This window comes from Periplaneta americana, chromosome 15, assembly GCF_040183065.1.
Source record: "Periplaneta americana isolate PAMFEO1 chromosome 15, P.americana_PAMFEO1_priV1, whole genome shotgun sequence".
NCBI classification, from domain to species: Eukaryota; Metazoa; Arthropoda; class Insecta; order Blattodea; family Blattidae; genus Periplaneta; species Periplaneta americana.
In genome coordinates, this window is record NC_091131.1 from 76,422,394 (window position 1) to 76,446,514 (window position 24,121).

Consider the following 24,121-nt stretch of genomic DNA (forward strand, 5'->3'; position numbering starts at 1 on the left):
CATCCCGAAACGTAATAGTGCAACCACCGTGCGTAGCATTGCCCAGGCGCGGGTCGTGGTTGCGCTACGGGTTTCGGTGCGCATATCTGTACGAGGCTTTATATCCATCACACAACTGCACATTTCATGCACCCTAGTAAAGACGCACACATGACGGCCTTGACTTAAAGGAACGTTCGTCAAACGTATAAACATGACACCGAACACCGAGGGATTAGCTAAGTGATGGATTGGCTAAATGATAAAACCATGAAATAAATACACACGGGCTTTAATTCAGCAGTATGATTTGAAAGCGTGATATAGACTGTGATACAGTACATTAGTCCCATAAAGACTAGGTCAACCATAAAACCTATACAACAACCTGGGTATCCAAATAACTACGCCAAAAGCGATTGGCCATATAAAGTGACATCAAAAACTTTTTCCATGCATTTTTAACTATGTCCTCACTGTACCTATGCAGTGTAAAATATTACCATGGCAACTAAAACTTACCATTAAGCAAAACCTGCATGGTATAGCCAAAAAACCAAGGTACAAAAAAGTAAGGAAATAGCAATATGCGTTACAAGAGCGGTATGTTGATGTTTTCATGTTCGAGGAAAAGATTAAAAAAGCTCAACTACGTTTCGCTTTTTTAATCTTTTCCTCGAACATGAAAACAAACATACCGCTCGTGTATCGTACATTATTTTGTGCGAAGATCGTTTATTACATACCTGAAAGACGAATTTATAATTAGTTGCAATGAAATCTCCATCTTGGTTTCTGTTCAATGACGGCAATTTTGGAAAACAAAAATATCTCTCTTCAACATAGTTGCTATAAAATGTTTTCTGTGTTTACTATATTGAAGTAGGCCGTGATATACGTCTGTCTTTTTTTCCCCCCAGTCTATAAATGCGAACTTAAAACAAACGGTAAGGTTATGTAATGATTTATTTTTCATTTTAATATTTTAACAATATTATTTATGTAACATATTGCAGTAATAACATCGGCATCTGGAATGTTGTTGATTTTTTCACGGCTTCCTTAATGTTACTTGCATCACGAATGCAACAACTTTAGTGGAGTAACAGAGTTTACTGAATTTTTGCAAATATTTAAAAACAATAATTAACAGTGCAATTTGGGTGAAATTGCAGTGGTAAGTTTCCAATTTATAATTATTACTATGTTGAACGTCTTTAAAAATAATATGTTAAAAGCCTAAAGCAGTAAAATGAATATGACGCTTAAGCGGTAAGAAGAGGGAAATTGTTATGTGTGTTACGTTGGGAATACTGAATGTGGTATTTCACACTTACCGCGTATTGGTTTTGTGCGGAAAGCAAGCAAATACGCACGATCTCGCACAAAAGTTTTTGATGTCACTGTAGTTAACACAAACACACAATCAACAAACAATTAAAAATATAAACTGAATGGTCCGATGATTATCATTACAGACACTGATCGCAAAAATAGTCACTTAACGCATTAATAATCTACTATAGAGGATTCCACTTTAAGAAAATAGCATTGAGGAGGCTGTTCCAGCAACTATTTATAATTATCTTTCTTGAGAACTGGGAATTAATTAGTTTCATTTAATTCATAGAACATAATTTCATTGAGAACTAGATCGATTTCGTATGCTAAAATTGTGTTACACCTCTAAAATTATCATATATTTAATTTACGAATAACAGGGTAACAGCTAAATTGATGGAATAGTCTTCCGTTCTCTTGCCAAAGATCTCCGCTGAAAAAAAAATAACAGACAAGTAGGGATGGTACAGTTAAGGCTAAGATTTTACACTGTTAAAGCACGTGTATTTTCTCCTCTTATTTGAAGAAGTATGATACACAAAATTTAAATGTCAGCAAAGCAACAACGGCATTAGGTATGTGCACTCGGGATAGACACGATTCACATTTTGTTGTCCTGTGAGACATATGTGAGATCAATTTGTGTTTGGTATTGTATTAGAACACACAATGTATCCAACACGCGAAAGAAAACTATTGTGGGAAGCTGTGGTTCCTGATGTGAGTTTCGAATAACATCGTTAACTGTGCCTTACCCTTTTAAATAACTGTAGTAAGATTCGAGTAACTTTCTATTAGAGTATTTTTAAAATTTTTAATTTTATGTTGCTTTCCAAGAGGGTATTTATAATTTTTATAATGTAAGTTTTTAAATAAACCCTATATTATATTCTATTCCATCTTCAAGTTAATTTTTCCAAATCATTACAGATTCCCTTGAAATTATCGTCAACATTCTTCCTGTATTTACTCATATTAGTTGTATACCTTCACCTCCTTTAAAGCCACTTTAAGAACTGTGTCGAACACAACAATACAGTAAGGTCGCCAAGTAGCAGGTTACTCACCCGGACACTGCCAGCAACACGCAGAGGAACTGGAAGAGAATCTAACCAAAGTGCCTTCAAACAGGTCTGGAAAGAAAGTCGCAAGGTCTTGCAGTCGAACCTGATGAAGCTAGTATTGCAAAGAGGGAGGGAGTAGGTGGGTATGGAGAGTAGGGCGAGAGAAATTGCAGTGTAATCTTATACAAAGAAAAATATGAAATATAATTGGATGGGTCACCCCAACAACGTTGTAATCGCCGTAAGTTATAATGTTCTGATTTTTTTAAGAGAATATTTCTTAACGAAACATCCACACTTCAGAAGGTTTAGTTGTGTATTATAATGAAATCCACGTAATATGTTTATCATATATCATTATTTTTCTGCTGATGGATTATTTCCTTCACGTAATATTCTGAATCCCAAGGGAATAATATACCGCGCATTCAAATATGAGCTCATTACGAAAGCAAATTTCCATGCTTTTTAGTAATTCATTCCTGGTTTTCTGCAAATCCAGCATTCTCCAATCTTTCCTTTTTCTGCCTTCCTCTTTGTCTCCGTATATGATCCACATATCTTAATGTCGCCTATCATCTAATATCTTCTTCTGCGTCGAACTCTTCTCCCGTTCACCATTCCTTCCAGTGCATTCTTCAGTAGACAATTTATTTTCTTCTCAGTCAGTGGACCAACCAATTCCTTTCTTTTTTTCTTCCTGATCAGTTTCAGCATTATTCCTTCTTCACCTATTCTTCCCAACATAGCTTCATTTCTTATTCTGCCTGTGCATTTCACACGCTCCGTTCTTCTCCATATCCTCATTTCAAATGCTTCTCTTCACTTCGTCGTAATATTCATGTTTCTGCCCCATACACACAAAGTACTTCACTAGCGTTTTCCTTAGTTCTTTTTCCAGAAGTCCGCAGAAGATGATCCTTTTTCTATTAAAAGCTTCCTTTGCCATTGCTGTCCTTCTTTTGACTTCCTGGCAACGGCTTACATCTCGTAACTTACAGTAAATTAATTCTGTGCTCTGGCACTTGGAATAATTATAAAAAATGTCTTTTTATACTATGTTTAAAACGAAAACTTATTTTATTTATATACACGGTAAATAATTACTTCATGCACGCGCGTATGTATTATACTCGTATATAAGAACGTAACATAAAACATAGTGCTAATGTGATTAGTTACATGGTGAAAAGTAAGTTGTTTTCAAACAGCAAAACTTACAAGAAAACACTTATTTCTTTTTGCACCATATAGGCCTACATTTGTTTCTTGTAAAGTGTGTGGTGAGGACTATGTACGAGTATGAAGCCATTTATTTAACATTATCCTTGACCCTCGTGTACAATATGTCTCTCATTTTGAGATATGTGTTTTCCGGAAGCAATCTGAAAAAAAAAATAGGCCTATAACTTTTCCAAAACTTTCTACTTTCTTAGAATTACATAGGCTACATTGAAGACAATTTATTTAATTCTATCATTACAATAATAATAATAATAATAATAATAATAATAATAATAATAATAATAATAACAATAATAATAATATTATTATTATTGTTATTATTATTATTATTATTATTGGGCACTAGTTTTATAAGAAAACAAAATAATAGAATATACAGGCAGATATACACGAAAATTATTTTAATACCAATTATAAATTTGCAATTATAATGCAAGGAGTTATTACAGAGTATCATCAAGTAAAAAATTAGCTACTTATAGTTGAAGTGTTGGGCCGAATAACGGTCTATGTTACAATTTTTCAAAATAGCCTTTTTAATGAAATAATGCTCTATATAGACTTACACAGCTGTCACAAAAATTGTTTTTCAGTCTGTACCAGAGACGCTTCTATGTACAAGAGTTACAACCATGAATTTCTTGGTTGGAACAACGGTCTACGACGTAACATATTTGTTCCTCCTGCACAGTTAGCAGACTGTAACATAGACCGTTATTCGGCCCAACGCTTCAATTATTGTCTCACCATGCGATGCTAGTCATTCTGTGATTTCGTCTATGCTAGCCATTGGAATTTCTACGTTCGCGGTGTGAAACTAGGCCGGAGGCGAACATTTTTATGGAACAGTGCTATCATTGTCATGACTTCGAGGAGGACAGTAAAGCTGTGGGTCCCATGTAGTAGATTTACGGCACATGAAATAATCCTGTCTTTGTTACAATGCCACAGGTAAAAAATTGTGAGTCATTTATCTTCGACGCTGAAATTAGGCGCTGAATATCTTGTATATTTGAAAGTATCGTTAAATGAATTAATATTAATGAGATTTCAACGATGATTTTATTTCTGTTGCCTATTAAACTTCTATGCAGTATAATTTTTGTTTATAAGGGAGAACCAATAATTAGTCGATGTTGATTTTAGACACTTCCCATTCACTTGAATTATTGTGTCTGTCAATTATGTGTAGTAATGTCTAACATATTCTGCAAATAGATATAGACAATATGCAACCAAATGAAATCAAATTTCGATATAATGTGGTGCTAGAAGTAATATTTCCTGGTAGTTCGAGATAAAGTAAGCATGTAAGGTCTAACCTCGTTTAACTTCCGTGATATCTCAATGGCACCAACGCTACTACAACCACAATCACCACGACTATTATCACCAACACCATCATCACCAACAACATCTCGCCACTGACACCGCCAAACACCATTACCTTTACTACCGCTATCACCATTATAGTCACTAGTGGTTATGCTTCTTCAAACCACACCACCACCACCACCACCACCACCACCACCACCACCACCACCACCACCAGTGATTCTGTAATTAAATGTGTACCACTACCACAAACCCTGCCGCCGCCAATACGGCTACCACTACTACAAACACTTGTGGTTCTGCTTCTTAAAATCTATTGTATCAACTACCACAGCTTACTGAGCTTCTATTGTTTATTCTACTTCACGTCCTAATTCTACACTAGTACTATTTCTATTCTCATCACCTATAATTCCACCACTTTCATCACCACTAATTTTACTGTCGTCACTACTACCAACATTATTGCTGCTACTGCTATTACTACCCCCACCACACCTCCACCACCACTACTATTTGGAAGAGTACTTATATTTTATTAGCTTATTTTATGTAGATGCAACGCTGAAAGTGAAAGAATTTACTTTAATAACTGCTGTGCTTGCAGTGAATAATATATTAAAACCACAGTTATGCAAATTTTAATTTTAATTATTTCTGAAATCTCTAAAATTATCTCCAAAACAACATTAAATATACAGGAGTTACTAATATTTGTATGATATACAGATTCATTATTTAAAGGCTTGTTTTTCACGTTTAGTTTACCTCGTTAAATTTTGATAAATAGAATTTTCTTAGTAACATTACTTGATTTATAACACTTTACAATTATAATAATGTCAACCTACCTTACAATACTGATCAATCCCATCCAATAGTTGGGAACGGTGAACAGGCTCTGTTCCTGTAGAATACCTTGTACAATTTCACGAGCAGCGTCCACTGCCTCTATTGGTGTTATTCTGTAATGAGATCACCCCCTATTGCTGTTATTATTAATTATTATTACTAACATTAATTCAATATAAAATTCTTTTGAAACTGCCAAAGTATGGTTTGTTTAAATCGTGCAATAAATACGAGTAAAACTAAAAATATAATTTTCTCTTTAAATTCTGTAATAAGTTTTAATGACGTTGATATATCTGAATAAGTTGAAGTACTGGCATAACGTTAGATAGTAAACTGGAATGGGAAAAACATGTTGATGATGATAATAATAATAATAATAATAATAATAATAATAATAATAATTTATTGAACCTGACAGGGTTAACGCCATACGGCCTTCTCTAACACTCAACCAGGAGTAAAACTGCGTTACAAAAAACATTACAACCATGACATTTCTAAGAAATTATCTAGAGTAATTTTTTACTAAGAACTAATGTTACTCATGATATATTACTAACTGCATATTATGCCTTTTTTTACTCAATTTCAAAGTCTTTATTCAGCAAAAAAAAAAGTTATAAGGTATATTCAACGACTCTCTAAAGTAGATTCTTGTAGATACAGTTTTATTTCTTTAGAAATTATGACATTGCCTTCCTTGTTAATTTATACTAATTTGGTTTATACCAAGGAAAATAACAAGAATTTTTAACGTTCTTTTCATCGTAATTATGGTACTAAAAAGCATGATGTAGGATATCAGATTTCAGGTTAAGTAAGACAGCAAATAGCCATAAACATTTACAAGTTAAATTATTTAACAATGCAATCTGCCACAATCTGTATGAGAATTACCTTTAAACACATTTTGTAAACTAATTTTATGGTTAAAAACAAAAGCTTATTATACCGTAAATACAACATTCCAGCCACTGAATTTTTTTGACAATGAAATTGTAATATGTTTATGTCGCTTTTGACAATGCCTAGTTCTTATCCATGTATTTGATTAGTGACAGAAATAAGTCTTTTCTTATGTTATCAAAGATTTATAACGCTATTCTTAGGGCGTCTTCAAATTCTGCACAAAATATAATTTAAATGGTCTCTTTGCATCTCGATCGTCACCACCCGTAAAAGTGTACAAATATAACCATATCTTTTTTAAAATCAGAATTCTTCCAGCAATGAGATGATGAACAGTTTAGTTGGCATTTTATATTAAAATAGAAATTGTGATTCCTTTAGTGAGTTTGAGGTACGTAATTTTTCTGTTTTAGTACACGATTTAAATATATAGATTTTGGGATTTTCAACTGCATGCTGAAATAGAAAGTTTCTTATATTTCGGAAATACTTATTTGTTACATACTGAGTAACAAATAAATATTCAGTAGATCCTATATCATTTGTCCTGCTTTTCGTCGCTAGTCACCTAAAATGACCCGTCAATTTGCTCATGTTTGTTTGTAGGTCAAATCGGATACATTCTCAATATTTTTTGTAAAATTTTAAATTTGTTTCAACTAAAGACTTACAGTTGCTTATGCCAAGAATAGTGGTATCAAAATATGCTAAGCAGAAAAGTCACAAAAGAAATTGCTAAGCCTGGTGATTCTACTGACACCGAATTCGATTACATAATATGATCAACTTCATTGCATTGTTGCCCTTTCTACTTGTGGTAAAGTGGCGAGAAATCTATGCGATCTGAATCTTCGACACAGGTTTTATTTGGGTAAGTGTAATAAATATGTCATTACCAGTCTTTCCATCAGAAGTTTGTCAAGTCCATTCAATAGGAACGGTATGAGCGAATTGAGGCTAGTGGTTTTAAGACTAGGTATTTACACAATTGTAATGACAGCTCTAGAAACACTTTAAATTTTATATTACTATTTCATCCTTTGTTCTTTTAAATCATTGAAATGTATGATTTTAAGCTCAAGAAGAAAACAACACTGAAGAGCAATAAGAAACTACAGTCTCTTACGTAGCTTCTTATGCTATTATAACGAAGTAAATATGATTCAAAAGTTAAAATCTTGAAGGTGTGAGCAGACCTAGCAATAGTCCCCCAAGCTGCATTCCCTTGGATATCATCAATTTTTATAACATCAAGACTTTCTGGCTAGAGTATCAGCTGTTCAGTCGCCATATTGATGTAATCGATAACTGCTATCCCACGTTTCAGAAACACGGATCGAACAAATAGTGGTATCGCATAGATATCCCACGTTCCACAAATCGCCTATTAGACCAACAAAATAGACACTTGCCGATAATATAGTCTTTACTTTTCTACACATTTCATTAACTGCAATTTATTACTCAATTTTGTTATTATGTTGTGCTCTGGACTACGAGGCAAAGTCCTAACATATAGTTTCAGAACACCACTAGTCAACTGTTAGTAGGGTGACCAGACGTCCTCTTTTGTCTGGACATGCCCTCCTTTTTTAGGTCTTTGTCCGAGGTCCGGGCGGATTTTTTACAAATCAAGAAATGTCCTCTTCGTAACTTCTATGCCTAACATTTTGAAATTACGAGTAGGCCTATCTGATTTGACGCCTTTTTCAAGTAAATTGCCTGTAGGTGGCAGCAGCATCGACAGAATATACTGTTTGCCAACGATCATAACTCTCATCCTTGTTGTTGTCGTTGCTCACAGGTAATTAGTAAATCGAGAGAATACAAATCTAAATAGATATTTTCTGTTCTCTTTAATAACACTGAACAACAAATTTTTACTTTTTGTCCTGCTCCGAAATGAAAATAGGTAAATATTACTAATAAGTGTGCCCTAAATCTGAATTTAAAACCCAAATTGCTCCATCAAGTACCATTTTCCAGGGAAAATGAATTGAATTTTTTATGATAAAACTTATTTGCTTTAATTTTTCACTACTACTGATAAAATTACAAAACACTATGGATTCAAAATGCCTCATAATACTTTAAAAATGTGTGCTGGATACAAAAATGATGTTACGCGGTTTAAAACACAACAATAAAAAAAATCATCCGTATAATGAGAAAAAACTCGGAATTTGAACTTATATTTAAAATAATTTTCTGGATGACTTCTGTTTATAACTAGACCCGAGACTATATTTTACAAGCAACCAACAATAGTCTGCAAGCATGCTGGATGATGATCTTCCTTTATCGTGCCTTTCCATTTCGGATATTTCTTGATGAAATCTTTCCCCATGCTCGTCGCTTACCGCTCCAAAGTTAGGAGGAAAGAAATCCAAATAAGAATGTAAAAAGTATATTTTGAGGGACACATTACACTCCATTTTGTCATATGAACTTAACATGATTTTAACAACTTCTATGTAGTTGTCTATCCTACAATATCCAAGGAAATTTGTGCAAACGTCTTTGAAAGCGCGCCATGCCATTCTTTCTGTAACGGAAAGTTTTTCCTCAAACAAAGGGTCAGCCATTACTTTGTGAATTTGTGGACTGAATAAAATGCCCTTTTTTAATTTTCCTTCACTCAAACTGGTAAACTTTTCCTTTAAATACTGAAAACCACACCCTTGTTTGTTCCTTGCATAGACCTCACTTTGGACCGTTATAAAATTTAATTAATAGAAGGGACCAATATCTGTTTATTTATTAAAGTACTAAATAACTTGCCAACAACCATAAGAAACCGGAAATAAGTCATAAACTCTTAAAATGCATTAGCTTTTGTTTTAGTTTATATTCCTAACCCACGCCAGATATTTCCTGAGGGAGCGCTTATCGAAAAGGGATATCATAGTATATCTTACAAACCTTACGTGGTGTGAAGAAAAGAGAAGCATTTTCGGATTCAGCGAACATCAAACCATAAGGGACACATTGTTTTAAGTCGGAGCAAAATTCTTGTTGTTCATTGTAATTACAGCATAGTAATTGACTTTCGTATGTAGCTAACTATAAAATCATTATTATTAAGTTTTTTCGTAATTATTTTGTAATGAAATAGATATTAACATACTTTAAGCGTGATATAAGCCTAAATCTGTACTGTAATTATTTTGTAATGACGTAATTTAAAGTAAAATATAGGCCTAAGCCTAAATCTAAGTACGGTAGGCTACATATTTGTGTCCTCTTTTTTTTTTTTTTTTTTATCGATGTTAATCTAGTCCCTCTAACTGCCAGCAGAGTCATCTTTTACAGTTATCGGGGTTCGAAGCTCAGATTTTGTATCTTTCACCTTTCTAAAAATGGACGAGGCCTATGAAGTCTTGTTACTGCTACGAAAATAAGACATAAACAACCTAAAGTAGTGAATTCCGATTTCGAAAAAGCTAGTTAAAAATTCCTATTTATATAGAGCCTCAATGAGGAGGGGGAAAAACAATAATGAGTCTAATCTACAACTTATGACTTGTCACACAGTTTTCTGCCCGAGGGCAGGTCTTTCACTGCAAATCCAGCATTACCAAATCTTCCCTATTATCCGCCTTTCTCTTACGATCCATACACCTTAATGTCTCTATCATCTGATATGTTCTTCCGCTCTGAAGGTTTCTCCAGTGTACACTTCAGTAGGCAGTTTATTCTGAGCGGTCACACGTGTATGAATGAAGTAAAATCTTACAATTTGTTTCCTTGTGCTTCCAAATGTTAGTACTACTTACCGGGCATCCACTTCAGTGTCAATTTCTTGAATAGTTCTGACAAAATATGGACAGACACAAGATATCTTGATGTTACTTCGCCCTTGCAACCTCAGTTCCTCGGAAAGACTATTCATAAGTCCTGGAATACAAACATTATCTAAAATTACCGTTATTTTCTTGAAACAACTGAGGAGAAGAGTATGATATGGACTACGGTCACATTGCAATTTGACATTACGATCTCAATTTGGGATGAGTAACATTTCCTTAATATTCAGAATCTTTAATTATTTAAGATTTATTTGGAAATGTTGGGTTTTATATGAGCACAATTAACTACTGGATTTCCATTTCTTACATTTTGTTATATATGTTGAAAATGTGCTATTCTTAGTTATTTGTTTACTGATTTCGACAAGATATATTGCATATTATAGGATAACAATAAAAATTATAGTAACAATAATAATAACAATAATAATAATAATAATAATAATAATAATAATAATAATAATAATAATAATAATAATAATAATAATTGTGAAGAATAAAGATGTCAGTAGAATAACAGCAAGTGAGATGAGGTTCATGAGAGCAACAGCTGGATATACTCGCTGGGATCATTAAAAAAATGAGGACATAATGCAAGAACTTCAAATGGAACCCATTATGCAGTTTATCAGCAAATATCAACTTCAGTGGAAGGGTCATCTCGAACGAATGGACCAATGTTTCATTACCATCCGTATGGCAAAAGAACTCTAGGTCGTCCGAAGCAGAGATGGACTGAAAATTCTAGTTTGAGACCGTAACAGGCCACTCGGCCTAATACTTTTTAGGAAGATAATAATAATAATAATAATAATAATAATAATAATAATAATAATAATAATAATAATAATAATTACATCCTCAATACATTTTTATTATTTTCTACTTCGTTCCCTGAAGTCCGAGTATTGTAATTACTTCTTTAACTAGCTATTCGGCGATTCGGCGATGTATGCAATGAAGGGGGAATGGAACTGGCCACCCTACCCCATTATCTCCTGGCCTAGTTTCCTGATAAGTGGTGTCTTCTTGGTATGACTTGTGAGGTTCAGATCTGTCTTCGGACAGTGGACAGTGGACTCAACAACAGCAGCAGAAGCAGCAGCAGCAGCAACAACAACAACAACAACTATTATTATTATTATTATTATTATTATTATTATTATTATTATTATTATTATTATTATTATTATTATTATTTCGTTCGGTTGAAATTCACTGTGATCTCGATCTCTCCATGGACTTCTTGAACAGTCTATTAATTCTGTCTGTCCATATTGATAATATTCTATTATTAATTATGGAGGAGGTGCATAAGCAAAGTAGAATCAATAGCCGATAGGTTTAATCCGGTCTAGAAAAATAGGGCCGCATTCATAGACATTCTTAGCGCAAGCTTTCGGTGGATGATCAGCAAAGTAACGTTTTTCGTATTCATAAACCAGTGTTAGCGATATGATATTATATGATATGATATGATATGATATGATATGATATGATATGATATGATATGATATGATATGATATGATATGATATGATATGATATGAAATGAATCCTGTACAAGTAATCAGTCGATAGCCGGGGCTAGTTTGACACGCTCGTAGCAAAATGTCTATGCATATCACCCTTAGAGTTTGTTTGTTATTAATCTTGTGCGTTGTTTTACGAGAATGCACCATCCTACTGAGCCAATATTATGGAATTCTGTGAATTTTATAATAATTATAGGTTTGTAAATGTTTGAACTAACAACAGAGTAAACAATGACAGGGCTGAAAGATATAAGAAAGAATTATTGTAGTTAGCTTCTATACATTTTAATTACATATCTTATTAATGTTTCTCGTAATTTTGTCACACAAAATAATGTTCACACAAAGCTTTCCTATAATATTTATACGCTCTCATTACTCAGTACTTTAACGGTATAAGTATGACTATTAAGATTTCTACAAAGATTAAAAATTTCTGCAGATCTTAAGTCTGCAAAAAAAAAAAAACGCACAAACATGCGCATGCACGCACAGGGCATTATTTTATCGGAAAATGATTCCCATCATCTTACATATCGACACCAATTGTTAAGTGTGTGAGGAAAGAAAGAATAAAAGTAACATTATCTCCTTACTGATTATTTTTTTTTTCATATTAATGATAAGGTGAATAGTTTTATTTCATCAATTTTCATAAATCTGGACTTATTTGTTTTGCACATATTGCGTCGTAGAATAACATTTTTTATTTATGTCCAGCTCAGTTTTGTTTATCACGAGTCAAGCTTATGCAACGTGCAGTATGTGTGCGTTTCAGGACGATTTTGTAATATATTGAAGGAGCTAGTAAATAATATCTTTATTCAGGTATGACTATAAAGTTAAGAGACCTTGATCGGTGCAACATGAGTAACGAGTTGACTAACATTCTGAGTGGGAGAAAGTAACAGTTTCTCATTCAGAATTTATACATCAAGATGATTTTCAAAATAAATGGTAACAAGTTTCGAAGAAATGAAAGCAATATTGCATTAAATATTCTATGAAATCCAATATTAATAATAACGATTACAGTTTTACTGATGGAGATCTGAATGCAAGAGTAGAACACTAACCAACATCGAGGCTGTCGTTAACGAGGGTAATGTGTGAAATTTATATGTTCTACAATTTTTAAAGCGGAGACTTCATACTTTGTACACTTCATCTCCTGGCTGTAAGTATTCTTGCGTATAAGTTTCAGTATGTTCAGGTGTATGGTTTTTCAGTTGTTCAAATTTAAAAGAATTTCTGGACAGCTCGAATGTACCTAATTCGAATTGTATGTGACTGGTAAACGGCTGAAGATAGAAACCTGTAGTAACGTTTATAAGAAAAGAAAACTCAACAAGTTTCGATATGCACATCACCATATCTCTACATGAGCTCCAGCTGTCACTGTGATGATATCGAGACGATAAACGATTTCTTGCCAAGTACGTTGGAGTATGTCTTCTGGAATGCTCTCAATAGCCTCTATGATGCGCTCCGGAAGATCACGAAGGTCTCTGACTGGTGTGGCGTACACTTTACCTGGCACATGGAACGTGAAGAACGAGAAGAAAATCTTGGACATAAAATCAGGATCAGCGCCGAAACGGTCTAGCATCGTATTGACGAATTCCACTCGTTTGGGTTTGTCATCCGGCTCCAGACGTTGAATTAACTGCACTTTGTACGCGTACAGTTTGAGACGTTTCTGGACAATTCGTTGCAATGTCGATTTTGGTACTTGAAGTTCCCGCGAAGCTCTTCTTAATGACTTCCGTGGGCTTCGCTCATATGCGGCTTGAACATTTGCAACCATTTCGTCGGATGTCCTACGACCACCACCAAGCTTCTTCAACACCGATCCTGTATCGTGCCACTTCTTAATGCTTTTAGCAGTTGGAGCATCATGGTTAAACACTCGCCGATACTCCCTTTGAACTCTAGCAATTGATTTAAACTCCGCATACCACAACACAGTTTGCGCTTTCATCTGCGGTATCGCCATTTTGACAATCGATACAATCTACGGAAAGAAATCGTGTCTGCGCACCATCTACCGACAGGATTCGAAACTTGTTGAGTTTTCCCTTCATATAAACGTTACCGTAAGTTTCTATCTCCAACCGTTCACCAGTCACATACAATTTAAATTATGTACATTCGAGCGGTACATCCCGTATTCCAAATCTATCTCTTCTTACAAAATTTAAGTTTCATGCATAACTCTTCTTAAATGACATCTCTGATATAGTTAGAAAAGAAATAAGCATGCAGAATTTCACATTTACATGTAGGCTATAAATAGAAAAAAAATAAAAATACATATATGCAACTTCAAAATTAAAAATTTTTAGTGTCCATTGAATATGTTTTATTTTTAATTTCGAAAGTATTTAGTTTATAAAAAAAGTTACTATGTTTCGTTAACTATAGTATATAGAACATGCAGCGAAATTACCATGTTCCTAACATCAAAATTGTAAGAGTCTTTACACTTTGAACATCGCGAAATGTGCTGAAAAAACTGTGAGGAGAAAGCTTGTTAAATTAGCATTGAATTGAAATTCAAGGAAATAGCAATTTAAATATAGTGTAATTTGTATGCTTCCAAGCGCCGCAGAGCATAGAAACTTGGTCAGTAAATAAATAACAGATTGCCGATTCATTTTACATAAAAAAAAACAAACAAACAAACAAAATGCGATTTTTGACTGGAAATGACCAAAATTTACCCTTCTCCCCTTTCAAAGAAGGTCAGATAGAAATAATATCAGAATGACGAGAAACTAACACAATTCTCCATACATATTTTTTGTAAAACATAACATTTATGTATAATATAAAGTCCCTAAACTATAATGAATTCAACACTTGTAGTTCACTGCAAACATTCAACTAAAAAAGCTATTATTATACAGTACAATCCCTAGGCACAGGAAATAATGCTACGTGACAAGAAAAAGGACTATTTAATTTTTGCTTCTTTTCGGATGGCATTCAGGAGGAAGTAAAGGCTCGTCTCCACTATTAAACATTTAACAACATGTTAAATATAACATGTTGAATTTAACATGTATATGGATATTTCAAGTCTCAATTGACTTAACATATTGACTGAATATGTTGAAGTTAACACTTTAAAGGCTCATTCACAACGAAAATTAAACATAACGTAAGCGTTAACTTAAGAATGTGAACGTTACGGTAAAATCAAGAAGTCATACCATCATTCACGATGGGAACATAAACATAACAGCAAGCATATTTGGTAACCATGGAAACATAACAACGACGCCATTTCCTCATATTTTGTCGTATACTTCAACGCTCCACGATTGTATTCTGTTTGCAAATTACGTAAGCATAAGCATGAAGTGAATGATCCCATTTGGTAGCCTGGCCGCAAACTTCTATGTTTATGTTACGGTTATGTTTAATTTTCATTGTGAATGGGCCTTTAACATGTTGGCGTGATTTCCAGCAGCAATGGAAAACATGTCAATTCAATTCATTTGCTCGTGCAGCATCGGTATAATTAGGAAAAGTTCGTACAAATTCCATAGCAACAACTGACTTCCGATTTTGTGGCGCGTATCTTGATCATTTTTATACTATCATTGGTCCTTGGTGTTGGCTGTAAGTTCGAAGTAATGGAGTGGACGAAAGAAAATACGTTAGAATAAAATTAATGCACTGATGGAAAGGCCTTGTTTGTGGGATGTGTCTGCAAAAGAATACAGAGACAAAACAAAGAAGGCCGACTGTTTCAGAGAACTGGAATTATTATTTAAATGTTCTCGAGAATACATTAGTTTTCGCAATCTCGTCGTACGCTTAAAGTTAATGCTATGTTGACATCAGTAATGGTCGTATTTAGTGATGTATGTTAACGTTTGTAAAACTTCGGAAAGAATAATTATACGCTCCTTTAATATCTATCATGTCGTAAGTCCTATAATAGCCAATCAATCGCGCTATAATTTTTTTTAACTGAGATGAAATGGCTGCTCTTAAATTGTGTCTTTCTTTGATGTAACAGGAAGTATTTTTGCAGCACTATATTAAAATCGTGTTCTGACATTCTCAGCAAGTTTATGAATCTAAATCGATCTTCAACTTTAAGCTCGTTTAGAATGTCTTCTTAGTCCGTTAAATTTACTACAAAAACGAATAGTTAAAATTTGTTTGAAGAAACGTTTCGATTATCCAACTAAATTAATTTATTATGAATTTAATGTATTTAATATTGAACAAATTTGTAAGTATACGCTGTTAAAATTTTATCATAAAAATCGTAATAAGTTTGTATCACAGACGCATAATTATGACACAAGACGAAATATTAATTTAACATTAGTAGAACCTAAATGTCTCACATCTGCTGGTCTAAAGCATAGCATTAATTTTGGCCCTCGGTTGTACAATGCTTTAACTAAATTACACCCAGAACTTCTAACATATAACCCACTAACATATAACAAGAAAATTAGAAACGTGTTAATATCTTCAATTTGATTAAATAAATTTATAGCCTATGTGTATGAATTAATCAACCTATATTATATTTGTATTCTATAATTTTGAAAAAAAAAATATATAATTAGTCCTACTTTTCACGTGCGATATTATTCTTCTCTAGTGTTAATATTATATTATATAATTCCATTGCCGCTGTAATTTAAATTTTAGTTCCTATTTTATTTTATTTATTTATTTTTATTATTTTTTTTATTTTATATATTTCTCTTATATTAATATTGTATTATATAATTTCTGTAACTGTAATTTTAATTCTATTTCTTATTTTATTTTATTTTATATTCTCTTATAGACCTATTAATATTATATCTGAACTGCGACCGAACACGAGCGCTGCTCATTCGGTCTCAAATTTTGTTAATATTACTGTATCTCCTGTTTTATATTGTTTGTATTATTTTATTTCTATTTCTCTTGTTTGTTTGTAATTATATTTTTTATTCTGTATATTTAAATAAATAAATAAATAAGTAAATAAATAAATAAATAAATAGTATCTCTTACTAAGATATTGCAGCATCCACATTCTCAAGGTCTTGTAATAAGCAATAGAGGCAATTACAAAAGTCAAATCATCATCTGAGTCCATTGTCCAAGGTTTGAAAATAAGACACTATCTACGTTAAAATCTCATAGACTGTTTATGGTGGACTACGCAAAGAAAATCAAGTTTAACATGTTTAACAGTGTGGACAAAGTGTTAAATGAAATTAGCATTAACATGTTCAATCAACATGTAGGGATGTTAACAGTAAACAATTTAACATTTAACATGTTGTTAAATGTTTAATAGTGGAGACGAGCCTTAAAACGTTATGTGATACTAACCGACAACAGCAAATTTGGAGCTAGAATACAAGGAAGCGTTATTCAGACCTATAAGACCGCCACAAGAAGCTACTCCCACGATGTGGCCCTTGTTCCGTGCCAGCATTTCTGGCAAGAAGTTCCGAATCATCTAAACACACCATTCATAAAATTGTAACAATGTTTACATATAAATCACAGACCTGAATGACACTGCAGGTTTACAAACTTGAAATTCCCATACTTATAAGAAAGAATATAAGAAAGAATATAAATGCTGTAACTTTCGAGTTTTGTAATAGTTAATTAAATTTATTGAACAACATAGTACTACTCAACAGTCAGAAGTTCAATTACTACCCTTTCCTTAACAACAATATTTCTTCAAATTTTACACGTTGTTACCTCTGCCATCTAATACAAATACCAATTTAATGTGTTTTTCTTCTAATGTACTTTTCACACAAAACTATTAGTTGCTGATACAAAACGAGAAATTCAAATTTAAAGGTTTATTAATTCAAAATTAATGCTGAAAAAATATAACCTTTAATATAAATACAAAGACACTATATTACATACAATTGAAGACATTATCACAAAAACAACCCTTGTCAAAATTGTTATTTTACAAGAGAAAAATGAAAATAAATAGAACAACATATGTCAGTTGCTTTCGTACAACTGGTATTTATCCTTGTGACTATTGCACCTGACATAAGTCATTTTTGGAGTCTATAAACATTTGAAATAGTAGCAAATGTGTCCTTAACTCAATTTCATTAAAAATGACTAGGGCTGTTTTTGTAATAATGTCTTCAATTACATATTACTTCGAGCAATTTGCTTCATATTTATATAGGTCTATATCCAGTGGTGAATTGAAACACGCCATGGGGATTTCAATAATACATTTTATAATTTGATTTATTAACCCATCTACTGCAATAAATTATTATAGGAGAAAAAGGCTTTCAGATCAGTACGTCTAAATGTACGAGGTCTAAAGTACATAATGTCTAATCAGAAATTACGTCTAATAGAAAATAAGTCTACAACTTAACCATGTACAATGGAAAAATGTCTAATGACAAAATCCCTAATTTTGAATTAAGTCTAATCACAACATGTCTACTAATGCATGGTCTAATGCCGAAATGTGTAAATAGAAACAATGTCCATTGAGTGTCTAAGATCGTCTAATGGGTAAAGGTCTCATTCTAAAATGTATAGTTTTGAATTCGGTCTAATCGCAAGTATAGGCCTTATGTCTCCTGAAGTATCTAATGCCGTAGTAACAATATCCATTAACTTCAAGGTACAGTAAGATCAATTGAAAAATAGGGGATAAATAACACTGTAACTTCTAAATACTACCAATCTATCAGTGTTACCATATAATTCAAATATAGTGCCCTGCCATGTCAGCAATACGTTGCCAAATGCTTCCAAGACGGCGGACATCATTTGCAGCATCATTTCTAAACATCTCTCCAACTGATCGGTCTAAAGCTCATCGGATGTAAACTCTTGATTGCAAGCGAATGCCTCGCTTCCACCCATCTTGCAATAGTTTGTTATGGTTGGACTTCTCTCCCACAAGCTTCTTGTAATCCCTAAAGCAATGGGTTGCAGTTCTTCCTCTTGCAACTTGTATTTTATATGAAGCACCTTTGTTCATACCTACTGAACACTTTTAGGGTGGCATTACTTAATACAAATCAGAAACAGTTACTTTGTTCACAAAATATGGTTACATGAAGACTTTTAATATTCCACATCTATGCATTAATCTCTTCTCTATTACGTACTAAAAGATTTCAATTCTCACCGCTAGGAGCGCTGATTTACAGCACTGTTTGCAATTACTTATTAAATGCCCTGGTATTATAAATTTTTGCATTCAAATCCCTGTGTTGCGTGTTCCAATTCACAACTCTGTATATTTTAAAATGTAAATACGCCGTGTCCCGCTTAGACGGATCGAGAAATAAATGCTAATCATTAAAATCAGATGAAGATATTGTTTTGATTTACACCTGAACAAGATACAGAAACTGTCCAAGTTTATGCACCAATGGTTTAAACACAGTCGCATGTTCATGCGCATACGCACTAACGTTTATCGTGAAAACTACCCTGGCGCCATTCAGTAGAACATTCCGCCATTAGACTATCCTCCTTCATCGAGGCGACAATCAAAGGGAATGTGTATCTGGACATGTGCAGAACTTTTGTTGTCGATCAATTCCCTCATATTTTTCAACAACATGGGGCTGCACCCCATTACTGTGGAACATTGCGTGGAGTCTTGAACACAAACTTACACAACAGGTTGATCGGAAAAGGAGAATCCTTGCCTGGTGACCTAGGTCACCCGATTTGACGCCCATTGAACTTTTTTCTGGGAGTTTATGACGAATGTTGTGTACCAACTTGGTACAGTTCACACTTTGGAAAAACAGACAACGCATTATAAATGTAGCTGCGCTAATCACTCCACAAATGTTATGGAACTCTTGGCAGAAGGTTGAGTGCCTTTTGGATGTCTTCAGGATAGCTCGAGGCGCACACATCGAGTTGCACTGACCATTCTCTGAAAGTCGGAGAGTCTTTACATCAAGTTGTACAAAAAGTTATGTTATAAAACCATAATTTATTCTTTAAATTACCACTTATTTCTCAATCCCTCTAAGCGGACACGGTGTATGTATAAATGTTTTGACTTTTGTATTAATTAAAGTACAGCAGCAAATACTGCATACCGCGAAATGTGAGGCGACATTGACTTCCAGAATTTTAGAGACCGCTGACTGTTGCGTCTTGAGAATAGAATTTATGAATATGATTCCAGCGTTGTTGACAAGTATATCGACGTATCCGACCTTCTTCGCCAGTTCTTCCACAGCTGCGCTGTCTGATACATCGCAGGTGTATGCCTGCGCTTTATGTCCCATCTTCACAATGTCCTGGGCAGTCCTTAAATTGCCTTCAGCGTTCAAGTCTACACAGATAACATTACAGCCTAAACCAGATAGCTGCAGGGCAAGTTCGCGTCCTATACCACGTGCAGCACCTGTCACCTGCAAGTTGACATTTAGAAGAGAAATGGAGGAAATTTCATTATGAGGAGTTACAATATGTTGACTACCAACGAAACTATCCCGTCACAAGCAAAAGTCCTCCTTTGCTCCAAATAAATAACAGTTAATATTTTATACACACATGACGTAAGGAAGGAGAGGTAAATATGATACAGTTCACTCTTTCCGCAGTATTTCGGTGCTGAGGTGGAACTGACAGAGGGGGAGGGAGTCGAGGAAATAAGTCAAAGGGTTACCTGTAATGTATTAGGTAGTACTGCCACTGAATGCAAATAAGATAAATTAAGGGTTAATGTCCTTCACTGCTTCACTGTGTTTTTGTATTTGTATTTGTTGTGAATATGTTAGGAGAAAATCTACAAACGAAAATACGGGAATTTTACTTGAAGCAAGTAAAGAGATAGGTTTGGAAGTAAGTCTCGAAAAGACAAAGTATATGATTACGTCTCGTGACGAGAATATTGTACGAAATGGAAATATAACAATTGGAAATTCATCCCTTGAAGAGGTGGAAAAATTCAAATACCTGAGAGCAACAGTAACAAATATAAATGATAGTCGGGAAGAAATTAAACACAGAATAAATATGGGAAATGCCTGTTACTATTCGGTTGAGAAGCTTTTATCATCCTCTGCTGTCAAAAAATCTGAAAGTTACAATATATAAAACAGTTATATTACCGGTTGCTCTTTATGGTTGTGAAACTTGAACTCTCACTTTGAGAGAGGAACATAGATTAAGGGTGTTTGAGAATAAGGTGCTTAGGAAAATATTTAGGGCTAAGAGGGATGAAGTTACAAGAGAATGAAGAAAGTTACACAACACAGAACTGCACGCATTGTATTCTTCACCTGACATAATTAGGAACATTAAATCCAGACGTTTGAGATGGGCAGAGCATGTAGCACGTGTGGGCGAATCCAGAAATGCATACAGAGTGTCAGTTGGGAGGCCGGAGGGAAAAAGGCCTTTGGGGAAGCCGAGACGTAGATGGGAGAATAATATTAAAATAGATTTGAGGGAGACGGGATATGATGGTAGAGATTGAATTAATCTTGTTCAGGATAGGACTGATGGCGGGCTTGTGTGAGGGCGGCAATGAACCTCCGGGTTCCTTAAAAGTCATAAGTAAGTAAGTATATGTATTTGTTTTTACTACGTTTGTTTCATTTTTTTTTCTCATATTTATTTTGTTATTTGGATTATTTACTGAACGTTTTTAGGTACGGTAATTGAATTTAATTGTATATATATATATATATATATATATATATATATATATATATATATATATATATAAGTCTGCGTACTTATAATAATTTTATGCTCGACCATACGGAAATGTAGTAATTACACACCTGGTAGCAGTCCTTTAATGCATGTCATTAAAGTACACCTATTCATTATAGTTCAGGTTTTCGATTATTCTCGGATATGCAATCGAAAGACAACGAGGCAAACGTCACGGAGGCTGGAAATCCAATACTGTCGCAGAAGGTTATGTTCTGTTACTATAATAATTAGCGTTAATTGTAAATAATATTCAAATAAATTCAATTTGTCATCTCGTTTTTCAATTCTAAATCAATTTCCAGGTTATATCAAAATTAGTTCATGTTATTCTCTAGATTGTATCAAAGTCAATGACATTATTGTTCCTCGGAAAAAATCAATACTTTCGCGTCTGCGCACATCTCACAATTTACGAACTATGCACAAGGTCACTTCCACTCTCCAGTCAGATACGAATAAAATGAATACTTCTGAATAATTTCAATTTAGAAATATGGTGGAGCATAAAAAGTCGTATGAAAATTATGAAACTCGCTTGCGCTCGTTTCATAAACAAACATACTCGCGTCTTAATTACTATCCTTATGGGCTCGTTGCATAATGTACTAATATATATTCGTTCGTTTCACTGTGTGTTCTCATAAGGAAATTGTATTTCATTTTATTTCATACATTGGATTATTTACTCAAATTTGGTATGAAATTGCATTACTTGTAATAATTGTGATAATGATATTGGTGGTAATGGTAATAATGATTATTATTGTTGTTACTTTAATATTTTTATAATTCTATTACTATTTTCTTTCTGAAGATTTAAACTGTGCATAGTTATAGCACGAATCGCCGTACGGCCTCGTGCGAAGGATCATGTGTACATGTAGGCTACTGTTATACATTATACATTTATTACAATATTACTTACTTACTGGCTTTTAAGGAACCCGGAGGTTCATTGCCGCCCTCACATAAGCCCGCCATTAGTCCCTATCCTGAGCAAGATTAATCCAGTCCCTACCATCATATCCCACCTCCCTCAAATCAATTTTAATATTATCTTCCCATTTACGTCTCGGCCTCCCAAAATGTCTTTTCCCCTCTGGCCTCCCAATTAACACTCTATATGCATTTCTGGATTCGCCCATACGTACTACATGCCCTGCCTATCTCAAACGTCTGGATTTAATGTTCCTAATTATGTCAGGTGAAGGATACAATGCGTGCAGCTCTGCGTTGTGTAACTTTCTCCTTTCTTCTGTAACTTCATCCCTCTTAGCCCCAAATATTTTCCTAAGAACCTTATTCTCAAAAAACCTCAACCTCTGTTCCTCTCTCAAAGTGAGAGTATAAGTTTCACAGCCATACAGAACAACCGGCAATATGACTGTTTTATAAATTCTAACTTTCAGATTTTTTGACAGCAGACTAGATGACAAAAGCTTCTCAACCGAATAATAACAGGCATTTCCCATATTTATTCTGCGTTTAATTTCCTCCCGAGTGTAATTTACATTTGTTACTGTTACTCCAAGATATTTGAATTTTTCCACCTCTTCGAAGGATAAATCTCCAACTTTTATAGTTCCATTTCGTAAAATATTCTGATCACGAGACATAATCATATACTTGGTCTTGGGGATTACAATATTACAATCAGAAAACAACAAAAATACATATTAAATGTAATAGAAACATAGATACATTAAAAAACTATTATATACGTGAAACAAGAATAAACGTGTCAAATATTTAAATAAAACAGAAATAAAAATTAAAGTATTTCCCCCATATGAGCAAACGTTCTTGGTAGGGAGTTAAAATTCGAACTGTTGATAAGCAGGAAGAAGAAGAAGACAAAACAGACAATTAATATAAGCGGTAAAATAGCACAGATTACAAAAATAAGAGCCTACTGTATATGATATAAAACAATCACATTTGAAAACGTTTATAACCAATATCCACAAATATATAAGACTAATATTTAGGAATTCATTATATATCTAACCCTATCTTAAGTTCTCTTAATAATTTTTTTTTTTTAATTTTCAGTTTAAATTTAATCATACTTATCTTATCTAAAATAGGGTACTGAGAAATTAATTTCTTGTATAATTTTAAGCCATAGTTGAAGCTATGTTTCATACCAGGTGCCGTTGAACGTTTGGATTATGTGAAATGAAATAACACTAGTGGCTTGTGCAGCAATTGCTGCAAACTGAGTCCATAAAAAGTTCAAATAAAAATTGTTCAGATTTATTTTCAATGAAGAATACCAGACATTTTGATAGTTATTTGCTTCCATAAAAGTGAAA

At 33.6% G+C, this 24,121-nt stretch overlaps 1 protein-coding gene across 3 annotated transcripts in view; it reads right to left on the reverse strand.

Annotated features, from left to right (window-relative positions):
* LOC138715140 (short-chain dehydrogenase/reductase family 16C member 6-like) overlaps positions 1-24,121 on the reverse strand; it is a 94,665-nt gene that overhangs the window by 57,133 nt on the left and 13,411 nt on the right. The window contains exons 3-7 of one of the 3 annotated variants that reach the window (XM_069847688.1): positions 20,174-20,491; positions 17,430-17,559; positions 10,505-10,625; positions 5,816-5,929; positions 1,803-3,769 (exon numbers count right to left, since the gene is read on the reverse strand). In XM_069847688.1, coding sequence (XP_069703789.1) covers positions 3,697-3,769; positions 5,816-5,929; positions 10,505-10,625; positions 17,430-17,559; positions 20,174-20,491 — 756 coding nt within the window. In that variant the 3' untranslated portion in view covers positions 1,803-3,696. Of the gene's footprint in view, positions 1-1,802; positions 3,770-5,815; positions 5,931-10,504; positions 10,626-17,429; positions 17,560-20,173; positions 20,492-24,121 lie in introns of those variants that run through there. The other 2 variants (XM_069847687.1, XM_069847686.1) reach the window with 2 other exon arrangements.